Genomic DNA, 18,772 nt, shown 5'->3' with positions numbered 1-18,772 from the left:
CTGTTTCACACAATAATCATTACAGTCATTCATGCAATGTTAATAAGCTTCATAATAAGAGTTATTGTACCAAAATCTTTATAGTCAGAAGTCAAAAACAAACTGACTTCTTGTACATAAACTTTGTAAAACTTGCATCAATAGGTTTACTTTCATGTTTTTCACCCTGTAATTGTGAAAATCATCTATAACACCTCATGCACTTTAACTGTGAGTGCTTTAGCCTAGCATTGTAAAAGCAGTTTAGCCATCCAATGATGGTTGCCCTCTTTGCACCTCTCCTCTGCCAACTGCTGCATTGTGAAATTCTGTTAGCACGTGGGACAGCCTTGACACTAAGAATAGAAAAATGTAAGGGAACATGGGAAAAATTTGTTCCCAGTTGGGAACGAAACAGATTTTTCTTTGGTAGAGGTAGTGGGACTCTCAACGCTCCTCATGGCCCCTGTGAAATATTATAAGAAAGCAATGCTGACAATTCAAGCCAGAAACAGCTAAAAATACTCAGATAATTCAAGTAAAATGTAGAATTGCTTTGTAATTTTTTTTTTAAGTGTTGGGGACATTTTTTTGTTTTCATTGTTTAGCCTGAGTAATAGCTCAATCTTTATCTTATTATATATGCTCTGGTACTTTGATAGCTCTGTTGTCAACAATTTTTAAGCTAAAAAGATGAAGAGACCGTATCTACAATATGACCACAACACTGTCTAATGTATGTGGAATTTTATTTGCCATTAAAGTCATGTTTTAAATTCTGTTGTTTTTCTTTTTTAATTGTATTAAAACAATTGAATATAAGCATTACCAGTTTCCCTGAGCAACACAGACAAGTTACAATCTACCATATGTCTTTAAGATGATGGTTGCAATTGCATCTTTATATCACAGAAATTTGGAAAGGTGTAGCATATATCAAAGTTGTCTGTTTTATGAAAGTGTGCTTATTCTTCAAGCCTTATAAGAAAAATACACCTTTGGACAGTCAATACAATGTCTTAGAGCAGTCATGTTCAACTGTATTATTCTTTACCCTAAGGAAGCAAGCCCATATGTAGCATGGGGACATATTAGCCTAATTTGCTTTGGTTTTAACTTTTTTAATATTTACTAATGGATTAGATTGATAAAATGTTATGAATTTTTAACTCTTGAATCCCTTGTTGTTCTGACTTTAAGCAAAAGCTTTCCCTCTTAAGGACAAAAGAATGTGAAATTTTAGCATTTTAGCTTCCTAACTCTTAGAGCCCCTTTTCCCTTTCCATAATCTGTATACCCAGCTCCATCTATACACGCAACTTTTCTTCATTGTAGCTATATTCTTTTTCTGGTGCCGGACTTCTGTATTTCTTGACACCAGGTTACTAACTGGATTTGGGTTTCGTGAAAAAGCTTGCAAGTTGTTAGCCTGTCAGAAATTGTTAAATTGAAGTCTTGGTCTTCCCATTTACCCTTGAAGCTTCTAATGATTTGAACTTTTATGCCAGTCAGGCTTTTCCCAATTGGTCTTCCTTAAGTCTGACATTGTGTGTTATAACCTGGGGCTTTGACAAGGTGGTGCATTCTGAAAAACAAATTCAGTTTTCTTATATGGTAGAGAAATTAAGAAATACAATTATAAATTTTGCCAATTGAAAATGTATTATTTCTTTATGGGATTAAATAAGGTTTGGTTGATATCTGGAATATGATTTTTGGTCATTAATATTTACCTGACGTTAAGTAATTTACATATTTTTGCATCTGCATTTTAGACAAAGAAACAACTCTACAGTGTATTCAGCAACTTTTTACTTTTCCATTAATAGAATGTAATAAATAATTAATTGATGCTTAATTAATTACAATAAAAAGCTAAATAGATACCATGATTTACATACAGTATAAAAAGACAAACTGTCATCAAGTGAATCTGCATTATAATTATCAGAAATAATATATTAATAAATTTGATTTTATTTATTGAATATATGTCATCTTTAGGCATGATTCACGTAAAACAATAGCTCTGCAAGTATGATCCTGATTATCTATGATTTAATCTTTTATATATCTTCTTTTTTCATTTGAGAATACTATAAGGGTAAAAAATGTTTTGTTTACATAAATTGCTTTTGAATTTACCCATCCTCTCCTTGCCCCTCCCATCTGCTTGATTTCTGATGAGTGTTATTTCCATATATGCACATAATTGTTGGCCAATTAATTCCAATTTAATGGTGAGTACATGTGGTGCTTGTTTTTCCATTCTTATGATACTTCACTTAGAAGAATGGGCTCCAGAACCATCCAGGTTAATTAAAGAGGTATTAATTAACCATTTTTTATTGCTGAATAGTACTCCATGTTGTACATATACCACATTTTTTAATCCACTCATGTACTGATGGGCACTTGGGTTGTTTCCAAATCTTTGCAATTGTGAATTGTGCTGCTATAAACATTCAAGTGCAGATGTCTTTTTTAATGCAATGTCTTTTTTTTTCCTTTGGGTAGATGCCCAGTAATGGGATTGCTGGATCAAATGGTAATTCTATTTGTAGCTCTTTGAGGTATCTCCATATTATTTTCCAGAGAGGTTTGCAGTCCCACCAGCAGTGTATGAGGGTTCCTTAATATCCTCATCCATGCCAGCATTTGTTGTTTTGGAACTTTTTGATAAAAGTAATTCTCACTGGAGTAGGTGATAATTCATTGTGGTTTTGACTTGCATTTCCCTGATGATTAGAGATGGTCAGCATTTTTTCATATGTTTGTCGGCCATTAGTCTATCTTCTTTAGGAAAGTTTCTTTTCATGTCTTTTGCCCACTATATATCTTCTTCTAGTATAAACTGATCATTTGACTTGAAGTTATTGTGTAAATCAGAAATAACTTCTTTTTGATTGCCATCAAGACATTGCTATTTCCACTAGTTAAATCTTTGTTTTTGTTTAACAAAAGCAGTTAAGGATAGAGGCAACTATGGGATTTTGTTAGCTCCATCAGAAGAATCTTTGAAGATGTGATATTTTGAAATCAAAAATTATCTGTCAAACTAAAAAGGTTGACATGACCTAGGAGATGTTTCTAATAAATTTTAGTTGTTTTTTTTTTTTTTTTTTTTAACAGCTTAAAACACCCATTTATTATCTCACAGTCCAGTAAAGCATAGAGAACAACCAGACAGGTAACTATGATACATAAAATCACAGAAACATATGATTTCCCAGCTGGAAGAATCTTCAGAGCTATGTTATCCAGACCTGTTTCATAAAGACAAGGAATGTGAGGCCCAGATGATTAAGTAGTTGACCACATTTCACCTTCTCCAAATCCTTCCCATAGAGACTTTCCCTAACCTTCCTATTTGAAATTACTACTCCTCTCTCCTGACTCATTTATATGTTTCCATAGTACATACCACCACCAAACATGCTTTTTATTTTACTGTGTTTATATTGTTCATTGATTTTTGCATGTTTTATTGGCCACTTTGCCCCAGTGCCTAGAACAGTGCCTGGCACATAGGAGGTGACCAACATATATCTGTTTTTTTTTTTTTTTTTTAATTATGTACCCCCATAATATGCCAAAATAAATTTTAGTTTCTTATATCTTTTGAAATTCTTTCTGCTCCTTCATGTCATTTTGAATCCAGGTCTGATATAGTCTATAATTGAAAAAAAATTCAGAGAGGAAATTCAAGTTATGAGAGTGCTTTCTGATAGCATTAAATAATTTGATTTGATTTGAGATTGTAGAATAAATGAACTGAATTTGCTGGAATTTCAACTTTGTGACACTTCTTTGACATGACCAAAACACCTTATGCTGAAAATCAGTGTTCTATATATTGAACTCCATGTCTCCATTAAATTCCATGGAAATACTCCATTTGGAGCAGACAAAATACTTGGAATACATAAAAAAGAGATGTTTTATTCAAATCATTCTTATTTTTTGCAGATTAAAAAAGGTGAAACAAAAGATTTTACTTTGCAGTTTGTTAATTTTTTTTCTTTGAAAGTTAACGCTTGGGTTTAGAAGCTGAAACAGAAGTGCCAAAAAGGAATGCTCACAAATCATTCTCTTTTATGAATTTTCTATTTTTTCAGGTATTTCATAAAAAGTTTTATAGTGAAATTATGCACTCAGCATTGTAATACTAGATTGATTTGTTTTCCTTATTAAAATTCACTAAACGTAGGCACATATATACATATTTTTTTTTCTTCTAGCAATGGTTGTTTTGAGCAACCTGGAACCAAATACAACTTATGAAATCAGGGTTGCAGCTGTAAATGGAAAAGGACAAGGAGACTACAGTAAAATAGAAATTTTCCAAACATTACCAGTCCGTAAGTAATCATTACTGTTCTGTTGCCATTCTCTACAATTTAATAGATTTTAAAATGCAGGGAGATGTTTCAACATTTTTGGGAAGTGAAATATGTCTTTGTTGAAGTGGTTTCTGAAGATGGTGACATCTCAGACTTTTAAAAATAACTTTAACCTTGCTTTGGACCAAGGCAAGAAGAAAAGGTGCACTAGAATACAATCAGTAAAAACTGCTATCAGGAAATTGTCTCCATTATGAAGGTGCCCTTCTTATTCATAGTCTGATTAATTGAATTGTAGTGCTCAGAATATATTCTGTGAGAAAGTAGAAAAATGTCTGTGTAACATGTACAATATTCTGTTCTTTTGATGAGACATGACTACTGCCTTTAACCCACAAATTATGTAGGTGGTAAGTGTGAGAAAAAAATGAACCACGAAATTAATCCATTACAACAGTGACTGTAGGAGAAGAATAACTATTGTAGCCTTGTTCTGGTAGCTATCCTATTTTGACATATTGTGAAATAAATTGAGTTTATGTGAAGTGAAGATTAAATTGAAGAAGACCTACATTTCCTTCAGGTTGAATAAATTATTTAAAATATGGGAAAACATAATGAGTATGACTGAACAAATGCTATTATAAAATCTGTGCATAATCCTGCCTGTTATATATACATGTTAGGATAGTCAGATTGACCAAAATAATTTATATTACCTTAATTTGTGACCAATAATTCTCTGGTTGTCATAAAATCTGTCAGATGAGTTTCCATTTCTCTATTCCCAAGGCTAGTATCATTTTTAGTCCTTCATTATTTTTTCACCAGATGACTCCAAATAGATTTTGATTCATAATCTTACCTCCAGTCTAGTCTTCCCTTAACCCATCTTCCAAAATGATTCTTAAGTAATTTTCAGAAATTGTAATTCTCAATAGCATCATCTTAGTTTCCCACCTTCTTCTCATATCTACTTTTGTCTTCCTGCTATCTCACACGTTCTCTCCTAACTACCAGGAAGTTGTCTGCATCAGGATGTCGAACTATAGTTTGGTAATGCTGTTTTCTTTCCACACAGTACTGGGCATTCTGACTGCAGATCAACCCACAGTCATGGCATGATTTCTTCCATAACACTCCAAATAAGCCCTCCAACTTTATTTCCTCCTGTTTTTAGGCACATTTCCTTTATTTGCTCGTAAAACACCTCTCTTAGTGTTTCAAAATTAAATCACCAGTTTCTGCCTTTTTCTCTCTCCCTTTTATTAATAAATTATAATGCTTCTATTCTCTTAGTGTACTTTTGTTGACTTGTCAACCTCTCTCCTGCAGTGAGCATTTTGAGGGTAGAGACATTGTATTTTTTAAGTAATAAATACGTATTTTTAGTTGTTTCTCAGGATTGTTTTGAACCTCAAATGAGGTCTTATGCAAAGTACTTAATATGCCATAACTATTATTAATTATTGATTAGTATTGTTATTACTACTTTTGCATGAGCATTGTATTGTAATCATGAATATAAACCACTAATCTATTTCTCTGTGATAGAATCTTTGTTCTGAAACTTATTTTTTTCAAAAAAAGTATCAATTGTAATAGAGTCACACATTTAATGTATGGTAAAAATAAATATATGCATAAATATTTTTAAATATGTAAAATAGTTTCCATAGAAATAGTTTCTGCTTTATAATTGCATCAAAATGGTAATATAAAAATAGCATATTGCAATACCATTATTAAATAAATTTATACTGTATAACATGTACATTCTAAATTCCAGTTTAGAAATGATTCTAAATGATCTGAGCTATAAAATTCACTGTATAATATTTAGATTTTTCTCATAATTTGTTATTAAATATTGTTAAAAAAATATACTGATTTTTACAGAAGTTTTAATATATTCATCCAAAATATATTTTATACCTAAATATCATGCCATAATATCTGCACTCTAATTTAATTCATTTTAATGCACACTCTACATTTTCTCTATTCAATATTTCTATAAGGCTTTATCATGCAAGGCTATTTTCTTACCTACTTGCATGTCAACACACCCTGTTGTCATATTTCTTTAATGACCATCTTCCTGCAAACAAACTCCTTATTTGTTTAAGGTATAAACACCATATTAGAAATAAAGATAACTTGATGAGAAGAGAAACACCAGGTTCTTCACATTTGGAGGTGGGCAATTCTCTTTACTCTATTGTTCTTTGTTTGTCCTGGCATTACTCAGAGAAGACTGGGTATTTCAGTTTTTGGAACATTACATACTAAAATGTGTGCATTAGATCCTTGGTTTTATCATATCCATATCCATAATCATGTCTGTAGAGAATTGGAAAAAGTAGAGGCAGACAGATGCCAGTAGGTGCCCAAGTGCCCAAGCATGTCACATCAGTGACACAGAGAAGGGAGCTCCCATTCCAAGTTGCGGAACAGTGCTGGTACTCTTCACACAGAAAATCCTTATACTTCAATATATTCCTGTTCTATTTAAAATATTACAAGCATCTTTGTTACAAGGTGATCTATATGTTGAAGAATAACATCAAAGGCAGGCATGCTCATGAAGTAGAAGAAAAATAAGTTATTGAAACATAGGCCTATGAATCTGGATACTATAAATTGTATTCAAATTTGCATCTAGGGAAGAAAATGCTCATTAAACCATATAAGTAACTGCAAGTCATTATCATTCCTGACAGGTATACAACACATATGGATTGATGTGTTAATATGTTTATATTAATAAATGTTTACCAAATACATTTACATTAAGAAAATAAATAGGTTTGAATGTTATTACTAATAAGAGAAATAAAGTTTTACTCTTAATATAATGCACTGCTATTTTAAGAATGTTTGAAAATCAATATAAATGATAGATTTAGTCCTGAAGTTTCAAAATTTTGGCATGATACTTCTAGATTTATGAATGTTTCTGCTTATTGGGTAGGAAAAATGGGGATCCGAGATCATATCACATCATAGGGTGAATATTAAATGGTAAATCCAGCATAACATCATATATTGTGATTACATGACTATGTTCTTTTGATTAAAATGTAGTTTCTCCAGGTATCTGAAATGTGTACAAATGAAGAACTATTGTATTGTATATCTAGGTGAGCCAAGTCCTCCATCCATACATGGACAGCCAAGCAGTGGGAAGAGCTTTAAACTCAGCATCACCAAACAGGATGATGGAGGGGCCCCTATCTTGGAATACATAGTGAAATATAGAAGTGTAAGTATGTTATAATTTGATATCAGGTTTTTTCAAATTATATTAAGAATTGCATTGAGTTTATAGAAAGATTGAGAGTAAATACATATTCGGTAACCACAATGATAAGTGCTAATTTTCTATTCCTGAAATTCATCATTATAAATGGTGAAATTTTTTTTGTAAGATCTGAGTGTAGATCATCAAAATAATCTCATGGTTTTCATCTAGGTGTGAAATGTGACTTGTCTGCATTTCAGAAATGAAATATTATTTTCCCAGGTTCCTGACAAGTTTCCCATTCTACTTGATATTAGTAACTTCGGGCTAAGTTCTCTCATCAATCATACTTACATTTGTTAGGATTATTAGAAAATCACACCTTAGAATAAATTATTTTAATCAAATAATCATATTGTTTAAGCCTTAAAAGTTAATAAATAATGGCCACACTGAATTTGAGGAAGAGGAAATAGTTTTCTTCAAATTTAATCAGCACTAGCTAGTAAGGGACTTTGGAAAACTTAAAGATGCACTGGGGTTTTTGATAGGTGCGGGGGGTGTGAAAGATGATCACTGGTTGCAGAGTGATGAAGAATATAACCCTGTGGACTTTACTCTTTGCCTTTAGTGAAAATGATGTCAAAGGTCATTAAAAATTACTTTTCCAAAAAAATTTTTCGTAAGTATCATAGAGTATTTGTATCTACCATAGAATGTGATAAAAATTAAACATAATTTTAAATAAAATTCTGTAAGATTTATTTACTAATGTTTAGACTGTCCCTATGATCTAGCATGAATTTTATATTTAGGTTGACTTAATATTTATTAGTGCTATCTAAACTAAATATATTTTAGCAGACAGAATTTTAAATAATTGGTCCTTAATAGTAAGTGGATTAATTTTCAATAATTTCCACAAATCCACAATTTTCTATAATATTGCTACTTCTAAATTCAAATATTTAAGTTTGAGGCATAAGAAAGGAAACTTGATTTTGAATAGCACAGTTTAATTTTAGACATCAATTCAGTGTTTTAAATTTAAGATTAATAGTCCCTTCACAGCTCAACTTCATCTCAGATTTCATACAGGCAATAATGAGTAGCTGTGTGTGTCTTGGATACTCTGCCATGGAGACTTTATGCCTTTACCCCAAGACAGCTATGGAAGGCTCATTGGACTCTCAGTGAATCTGCCAGTATCATTCAACTCCAGCCAGGTCTCTTAGTCATTATTATTCACCCATCTGGAAAATCTATGGAAGAAAGAGAGTCTCTCTGTCTAGGAAAACCAAATTCATGAATTGGATTGGGAGAAGAGGCCTCCATACAGATTGTAGCCTACAGTTCTACTCAGAAGAATTTATGGTACAAAATGCAGGTGGATAGCAACAAAATTCTTCTTATTATTACTATTATTTCCTATTATACATCTTCTTCATTTCTTTTATTAGTGGCTTTTTTTTTAACAAAGCATGTATATATATATTAGGAATGCTGTGACTTTTTTAGGCTGCCATTTCCCTTTCTAGTTATCCAAAAGTGAAGTTTAGAAACTAATAAGAACATTGCTGCCCACAGCATGAACATTTCTTAAAACATTTACTAAACAATAAATAAAAACAATACAAATTTACTCAAAAACCTATTAATATCTTATTTCCAGAAAGTGGTCAGTAAGTTTTAGATACATTTTAGTCATGAAATCAATACAGGCTATTAATTTTTTAAAATGTACTTTTAGACTGCAGATAAAAGAAAACATGACAAGTCTACGGCCATACCACCCTGAAAGTGCCTGATCTCATCTAATCTTGGAAGCTAAGCAGGGTTGGGCCTAGTTAGTACTTGGATAGGAGAAAACATGACTAAAGGGTATTAAAATCAGAAGATTGTTTTTCACATTGAACACAAATGTATTAGACAATCCAGGGTTAGGGGAGAAGCTCAGCAATAAAATTAGGAATCCAAATTATTTTTCTTTATGTTCTTTCATTCTAAGTATGTTGGCTTTCTTTTATCCTGGTGTAGATTATCTTGTGCTTTTAAGAAGGTAGATTCACATCCACACTCATAATGTGAAGAAAGTCAAAAGAACAAAGGGGGCAATAATTTATTTCAGGTGGATTTATCTCTTTTTTTGTCAGTACAGTAAATCTTTTTGTAAAACCCCACTAAACAAAATTAAAATTATCTCTCAATTAGATAGAAATATATCTAATGACCTTCTTCCATAAAAGTGGTTAACATGAAGATTTGAGTTAGCCAAACAATAAGATCTGATAATTATTTTATTATCTTAATGGCTGTCATTAGTTATGTATATCTAAAATGCATACTATTGACATTATGGATGATATAATATTGGGCTATCCAGAACTCTACCACCCAATGTTTCACATCACTGGCTCACATTGATTATATTGTCATAGAGGCCCTGTTCATTGTTGAAACCAAAACTATTCCTCAAGTAAAGAGAATACAACTTTTAACAGGCAATCATTGGGATATATATATATATATATATATATATATATATATATACATATACATATATATATACACAGAGAGAACATATATATAATTTATTTTAAAATATAAATATCTTTAAAATCAACTTCAAATTTATTTTTATTTCTTTATATTTATATTAGAATTAACCATTTTTGAGAAATTATATGTAAAATTCATTTTGATACAGATAAATAAAGTTTTAAGCATGATGAAATTGGTAAGATTGTAGAGACTCAAGTTTACATAATGTTCCTTAATAAAATTTACCTTTGATAAGGATTAGTTGATATAACTTAGTCTTATATTAATATTTGAATAAGGACAAATTTTCCCTTCAGTAATTTCTATCTTCCATTTTATTGCCTTTTTCTTTCTCTTCCCAATCTAATGGTAGCAACACTTTATTGGTTCTTTCCATTTACTCAATGTCTATGTTTACCCTCCCAGTAAAATAGAATCTTTATCCCTCCCCAGTTCCATCTCATTCCTGTCTGCATATACTCCTTCTTTCCATTTCTAATTTGCAGCCCTCTCTAATTTCAAAAGTACTTAGGGCCTGTTTTTAATTTTATAATAGTAATAAATTACATTAATTCAAACATAGCTGTAATTTATTAATAATAAACTACTATACTACTTGTCTTAGAGCTGCTAGCAATTTAATGGGGAACATTGTTTTAATAGTAGACACTTAGGCACTTAGGCAAGTTTTGTGGAAGGAATGGCTCAATACCCTTTGTATGATAAGAAAGACATGGCTCTATCTTTGAGACTTTATTTTATAATTAATCAAATGTAAGTGTTACTTTTTAACATTTTTTGAAGGGCAAACTGAAAATTAGAGAATTGGGGAGCGGCAGCAGTCATCAGAATGTAAGACTTTCCTGTCTAAACATGGTTTGCAGTAGTTATGACCAAAAAGGACTTTACCTGCAGAGATTATATCTACCCCTCAACCACTATCCCATCTCAGTTCAACTGCCCAGCTCCTGTGCTTCCAGATACAACCCTTCTGTCACACATGTCCTTGTCTGTATCATTTAATCATATGCTTTCTACTTCTACACATTAAGATATTCTACATATCCCTATTTTTTGTCTCTCCCTTCTCTATCTCCTCCATCCTGTTAACATCATGCTCTTAAGTTACAATTGGAGACATCATGATTAAATAAAAAGTGAAATAATTACTTCAAAAGGTTCTTGATCATCTGCTCTCTTTGTATGATTCCAATATACTTCACCTATTAATTTTTCAAACTACATGAATTCCACAGTATAGTAAAGTACAACTGAATAACTTGAAAACTAATTTAGATATGATCAGTGCATTTTAATTGGATAACTTCTATTTAAAAAGTAGAAAGGGGAATCATGAAAATAAGGAACACCTCTAAGGTTTGCACTTCTTGATTTCTTCTTTGGCCCTATCTTTCAAATCTACTATGCATAGGACTAGGCATTTTATATACTCAGAACAACACAAGCCATACAATGAATTCTTAGTATGACTGTTGATTTCTAGCAAACACTGGATTTAAACATTTGATTTAGATTTCCCTGTGAAAGGACAAGGCCAGCCATGTCCTAATATAGAAAGTGTACAATTTCCTATAGATTATGAACTAGGTAGCACCATTGTACTATGTTATCTTATAACCAAGCACATGGCTTTGTTCACTCTCCCAATAAAAGGCCAGACTTTATTAGAACAGAACTAGGGTAATAAAAGCAGTATTAGATATCTCTAATGGACCCTTCATGAAAATTAACGTCTCTCACAATGTCAGTAAGATTAAACCATATATTTGGAAAATAAAGACAAGCATATTAATTGCATAAAATGTTTGGAAAAATGTAAGAGGTTATTTTTAGTACAGAATATTTTATATCTACTTTGTACTTGTAATATCAATATAACTTCATACAATTTAATAAATAGTTTTTTCATGCTTCTATGGGTTTTTTTACTATTTTCTCTCTAATTTGATGATAGCTATGGGAACATAATTAGCACTTTGTGTTGGCATATTAAATAAATTTCCTGAGCTAAGAAAATTGGTGGCTTAAAATCAATTGTGAGGAAGGTATTTTAGGGACTAGTAACAGTTCTTATGGTGTATGTTTATAAGTCTTAATTGACCTTTTTAAGCTATTTGAAGCCCAGGAAGTTGTCTACTATCTCAATGGTAATAGAAAAATAAAAGGTAATTTGGAAAAGGTCATTAAAATAATAAAAAAGTAAAATTGAGCTTTGGTTGTTGAGAGAACTTGTTTCCCTATTAATAATGTGTACATTTGTACATTGAAATTTATTTAAAGCCATTAAAGTTTAAGTTTTGAAATATCCTCAAAAATAACTACCTATGCACATTAAAGAGTATGTAGCTTTTGGTAATTTTTCTTTGCTGTGAGTAAAGAGGATGAGTTTTATTCACTTTTGTTTTTATAGTATAAAATAGACTATGTGTTATCTGAATGAACAAATGCAACAATAAATTAATGAATAAATTAGCCTATGTTATGCAATTATAAAGTCTTATAAGCAGATTAATAAATATGAGAAATAAGGAAAAAATCTTGCTCTGCCAGTTTTTATTGATGTGAAAATGCAGAAGGTAACAAACAGGAAATATTAAGATTATTGCCATTTAAGTAGTATGTGTATGGTGGAGACTAGAATCAGGTTACATATGCCTAGCTAAAAAAACTTTACCAAGTTTCAGGATATGACAAGGCAATTTTGAACAGTTTTAAATTCTAATCCAACCTGTTCGATTAGAATTTATAACTCTTCTAAAACTTCTACACCTATAACTTCCCAAATCTCAGTAAAGCATCTTTTTGCTCATAGAATATACACATGTGCATACTATATATGTATAATATATATTATCCAGATTGCTAAATCACCTCTCTCATAGTCAGAGTAACAACTTGAATTTTTCAGAATTCTGGGTCCTTCTGTAAGGTCAAATAAATTTGAATAATTGAACTGTGTTACCAGGGAATCCAAGAACCAGGAACTGCTTTCCATATGCACAAAATCTTAAATCATAGAACTTGAGAGTCAGAAGAACCTGAAATTCATCTAGCTAATATGGCCTGCCTCCTCTATTTTCCTCTCATTTTAGAATTATTCAATTTTTATTATAATGCTGTTGCCAATGTATTCCATGAGAACCCAAAAAGAAAGTGGTCTATTTCTTATTATGAATAAAAGCATGGAGGAGCCCTCTACATATAAGAAATTAATGACCCCTTAAACTTTTCCTCCAATCTCCTCTGTATACATATAATTGCAAGCATTTCTCTAAATGCTGATACTATGACTTTAGAATTACTAATAGGAAGTGCCCTTAATTGTCATATGGCTCTGCTATCTATTTTCTAACAAAAAAGTTAACTTAAGAGAAGCTATACCAAAGCAAATGACTTCTTTTTTCAGTAGATTCCCTTCAACATTTAATTGGCTTATTAATAATAGCCCTATTCAGCAAATCATCTCATTAAGTTACCTAGGGGAACATTTTGCAACTAGATTATCTTAAATTGTTCCCTAGCCATTTAAATTCTGTAAATTAGACACTCTACAAATGCATGATTTAGATTTTGATGCCTAAGGGAGTATTTGGTAACACCCACTTTAATTTTTTTCCTATTCCCTAGGAATAGCAATTAGGGAATTTAAATGCCTCTTTGTCTAATGTTGAATGGAAAGTGAAATTGATTTGTATTGGGAAAATATTATAACTCCCTTTGGGTTCCTTTCACTATCAGTCCAAATATTTAAAATGATGGAGGGAGGGGCTTTTAATTTATCATGTTAAGAGCTTCAAGAATCGAGTTAAATGATTCTTAATTCAGAAGGGACTATCTGTATCTCTTGTGCTTTTCAGGAAGTTTCACCTAAAATACCCAATTCCCAGAAATGATATTTTTGAAGGATTACTTGAAGGACATGAAGTCTGTCTATCCTTCTAAAGAATAGATTTTCTTCATGGTATAAACCAGATTTCAGTTGTTGGCTTATTTTCTGGCTCTTTCACCCACATCTCCACTCAAATCCAAAGCAAAATTCAACTCCTTGGACTTCTACAAAAATATTCATTCATAACATAATTGTATAATTGCATAGGATGTACTCAATAAGTGGGGTGGCGCCAGGGCCACAGTGGCATGCAGCTCTCTTCTGCCTTGTGTAGCACTTGTCTTCATGTAACACTTCAGTCTCCTTGTTCCACACACTCTCCTTCCTCTATGTGTATGTATAAACAAAATATATGACTTGTAAAAATATGTTATATTTATGTGTATATTTTATACATAGCATACAAATTATAGGTTCCATGTGTTTGCATGCATGCATATATATACATACATATCATATATCATCTAAAATTAATTTTGTGTTGACCTTTTTAAGCTTTATTGTTTTGGCCAATGTCTATGGAACATTTTTGAATTTATTTGAAACCATTAGCCTACAGTGTTCATTTATACATCTCCCAGTGATTATGCATCTCTCTGAGGTTTAAAATCATTTTGTTTATTCTTGTACCTAAATCCCTGTAAAAAAAACTCACACCTTCTTTCATTAACAAGGTTAAGACAAATGAAAAAAAATGGTACAATATTTATAATATCTGGTAAATGTGATGTCCATCTCTCCCAGAGGAGATCTTCCTGGCCCTGGGATTCTATTAGGATCTCTCTGTTACACGCCCCTATTGCACCCTCTCAATCCTCAAAGAACTCATGTCAATCTTCTGTGCTGGTTTGTAAACTCCAAGATAAGGGTATTGCACATGTCTTGTTCACTATCTTGTTCATAGTTCCTAGAAAAGCCTCACCACCCAATTAAGCCTGAATGAATAATTGATACATGAGTAGGTAAAGCCAGAGAGTGCTGGCAAAACTGTGGCTGTTTAGTACATCTGTCTTAAGAACTTCAAACTCATGTCTACATTTCTTCCTTAGGTTTACTAGTCATTTAGTGACTTAGACAAGTTAAAATCTCTCTGGCCCAAACTGTTTGTTTTTCACATGGCTTTTCCTGTACACTTCATAACATTTTAAATAGTAGTTGGAAGCAGGCCACTTTGACAAATGCATCTATTATAAGTTTCAAAAAGCAAGGCAAGTGCCTCTTGCTTAAATGCTTGACCATGTGTACCATGGCTTCATTAAGGCTGCTAATATCTTCAGGTTTAGGTGAAACTTCAGAACAGGCCAAGCTGTTTCCTTTGCAAAGAGCTCTGTGTGACTACAAAATAATTAAGGAGATGGAGAGAATGATATAGTAAGATATCAAAACCATAATATCTTCTTGTCTCCATCTGAAGAACACTCCATGTTTGTAGTACTATAAATTTAATGCAATTATGAATTCAACTTCCACAATTTGATTTTACAGGATAAATTATTTGTTACAATAAACTCAGAAAACTTTGATTATTATTCTCTATAGTCAAAGAAACATCGTAAAATTTTGGTTCAACATAAAGTAAGGTCCAGCTTAGTTAGCTATGAGGTTAAAAAATATCTGTCTATTACTATAAGCAGGCTATAATTTATTTATACCTTGGGAAAATTAGATTTGCAATTATAAATGACAGATTATTAGAGACATGATTCCAGAGAAAAATGTTTCATTTCCATACAGTTATTATGGAAACAGTTATCCCTTAAAAATAGCTATTATTGTGGAATGGTTATTATCCCTAAGGCCCTGGTACACACAAGTTACTCAGTGTTCTTCATTGCTCCCTGAAAAAGCTGACAAAGCAGCTGAAACCATCATTTTTGTTATAAAGAGCAGGGAAATAAGAAATAAATGTTCAGGAACTTACCCGTTTTTAAATAGTTAACATACAGCAAAGCCAAATGATCACATTGCTTCAACTGATTTAATTCATAAAATTATATCAATTTATTTTTCTTTGTTAATTGTTGTAGTCATTTTTTTTTTTTATTTTAAAAGATTTAGGAAGGGGCAAGTTGAATTCTGTTACACATACACATTGTATAATGGTGAATTCTGGGCTTTTGGTGCATTCATCACCTAAATAATGTATGTACATGGTAGCCCATAGATACTTTGCTTTCCTCACCCTCCTGCCTCCTCTCCCATTTTGTGTCTCCAGTGTCCATTGTAACACTCTGTGTGCCTTTATATAGCCCTAGTTTAGCTCACACATACAAATGAGAACATGTGGCATTTATTTTTCTGTTCCTGTGTTACTTCACTTAGGATAACAGCCTCCAGTTCCATCCAAGTTGCTGCAAAAGACATTATTCCATTATATCTTATCACTGGGTAGTATTCCATGGTGTGTGTGTGTGTGTGTGTGTGTGTGTGTGTGTGTGTGTGTGTGTGTCTGTTCCATCAGTTTATGTACATTTAGGTTGATTCCCTATCTTTGAATTGGGAATTGTGCTGTGATAAATATAAAAGTGCAAATATGTTTTGATATAATGGTTTATTTTTTTCAAATAAAGAGAAATTCAAATATCATATGGCCTAAAACTTTTATTTTAGAAAAATAATTAGATAGTATTTAAGTGTAGAATGTTTGAGGATGTTTATTTTGAAGAATAATAAATTTATTTTGAGGAATGTTTAAGGAATGTTTATTTTCCTATGCTAATGACCTATTTCACAGGTATAATTTCCCTTGTATGCTTTTTCATTATAAATCATAAAAAATAACAGTAGTAAAAATTATATTCAGTGATAATACAAGTCTATAAATAATTCCCATGTTATGCTTCCAAGACATTTTATCCCCCCCCAAGAAACTTTTAACAAAAGTCTCTAGTAGTTATTTTAATTGACACAATACAGTTTTTTTCCTGTATATATTATTTCTCTGTTCACATATCAGTAATAACTAAATAAACAAACTATCCAAAACCAAATTTATATTTATGATATAAAAAAACATAATGGAGGTTTATTATTAACCACTTAATCAAGGATTAATTATAAAGTCATCACTCTTTGGCTGATACAAATAACATTAAATTTTATATAGAAGAATGTTAGAGATAATAGGGACTTTACTGACATAGTAACTTAATTCCTGTACATAAGAAAATTTATTTTTGTGAAATTAATAAAACTACTTTTTCCAATGACAAGATAAGTTATTTTTTTAAAAAATCACAACTTTAGTGTATGAATATTTCCAAAATATATTTTTATCATGTTTACAGAAAGATAAGGAAGACCAATGGCTAGAGAAAAAAGTTCAGGGAAATAAAGATCACATAATTTTGGAGCATCTACAGTGGACAATGGGATATGAAGTTCAAATTACAGCTGCCAACAGATTGGGATATTCTGAACCAACAGTTTATGAGTTCAGCATGCCACCAAAGCCCAACATTATTAAAGGTAAGAAAAAGAATACTTTTTCTCAGGCTGAACATAAATATGATATCATCTTTTGATAAGTCCTTTAAATTCTTTCTTAATAATGAAAACAAAAACTGAATTGTAAGTTCTAAGTCTATGTTCTAATCATGACTATGGTGACACATCATACTCAACATTTCTTATTGCTCTTGCTGTTGGTTATTAACTTGTAAATATACTTTGACACCCTGACAGTTGAAGTGGTAGGTAGAGAATGAGCAGAGGGAGAGGAAAGAAAGTAAGAGTGATTGATGATAATGAACATGAAAGATTTCTGTTGAAACCAGAAGAAAGCTTGGCAAAGAAGGCAACTTCTCTGTCAATTGTGTGGGGGCTGGTGCTCCACTTATTGTTAGTTTTGGCCAAAAGTAACGATGAGCCCATCTGTGCCTGATCAAGCAATCTGATGTTGGAAACATAAAATCATTTACAAAGTGAGGCAGAAATGGTCACAAATGTAACTCCATAAGAGTTTTAACCAGAATCTCAAGGGGTCTCATAATATGGCAGGACAATCAGAGTCAGTTGGTTTTCACAACACACTGGTAGATTGTACTTTTGAAAGATAACAGTGCTTACATCATTACATGGTAGTATATTAGTAATATTGCCAATGTCCAGAGGCATGATATTAATTTTTTTTCAGATACATGCTAGAGAGGTAATTTATCCTGGTTCAAAATCATTTTTACCTTCTGTTAATGAGTTGCCATATTGGTCATATTTAAACATTTATTTTCCCTTGGGTATTACCATTAATATTTAAGTTTTATACTGACATGTACATATATAACATATATATTTTTATATATAGTGTAATCTTTATATAGAGAAAGAGATATAAAAGCAGCATAAACCATAAAACCAAGATTTATTTAAATCTTATTATAATAGGGTATCGGTATTGGTACATACTATTTTTAAAACTGGAAAATAAGTAAAAATTCCCAGGTCAGTCATGTTTTTTAACCTTCTTGTAATTTCAAACTGATGTTAATCTCATTTTTAATGATGTTGTTATAATGTCCATCAGGTTTTTAAAAAATTGAAAGAAGTTTTATGAAATTAATCTTTCAGTTGAAAGTAACTACTATTGTTTATAACATTTAAAAGTAATTGATATTGGTGGCTTCTTATTGCTAATATTAATCAATGCTATCAATTATAACTAAAAATTATAAAGTCAGAAGCCTCTAGAAATAATAAGGGCATCATATTATGATGACATTTTCTTTTTAATTTGAAAAGTACTTCTATGTTCATTAT

At 31.4% G+C, this 18,772-nt stretch overlaps 1 protein-coding gene across 2 annotated transcripts in view; it reads left to right on the top strand.

Moving 5' to 3' along the window:
• Nucleotides 1-18,772, top strand: part of NCAM2 (neural cell adhesion molecule 2) — a 503,392-nt gene that overhangs the window by 425,429 nt on the left and 59,191 nt on the right. For both annotated transcript variants that reach the window (XM_012735842.2, XM_012735843.2), the window contains exons 13-15: nucleotides 4,221-4,340; nucleotides 7,466-7,587; nucleotides 17,305-17,485. In XM_012735842.2, the coding sequence (XP_012591296.1) occupies nucleotides 4,221-4,340; nucleotides 7,466-7,587; nucleotides 17,305-17,485 (423 nt within the window). The remainder of the gene's footprint in view (nucleotides 1-4,220; nucleotides 4,341-7,465; nucleotides 7,588-17,304; nucleotides 17,486-18,772) is intronic.

This window comes from Microcebus murinus, chromosome 1, assembly GCF_040939455.1.
Source record: "Microcebus murinus isolate Inina chromosome 1, M.murinus_Inina_mat1.0, whole genome shotgun sequence".
Classification (NCBI taxonomy): Eukaryota; Metazoa; Chordata; class Mammalia; order Primates; family Cheirogaleidae; genus Microcebus; species Microcebus murinus.
This window is presented reverse-complemented; position numbering and strand designations above follow the sequence as displayed.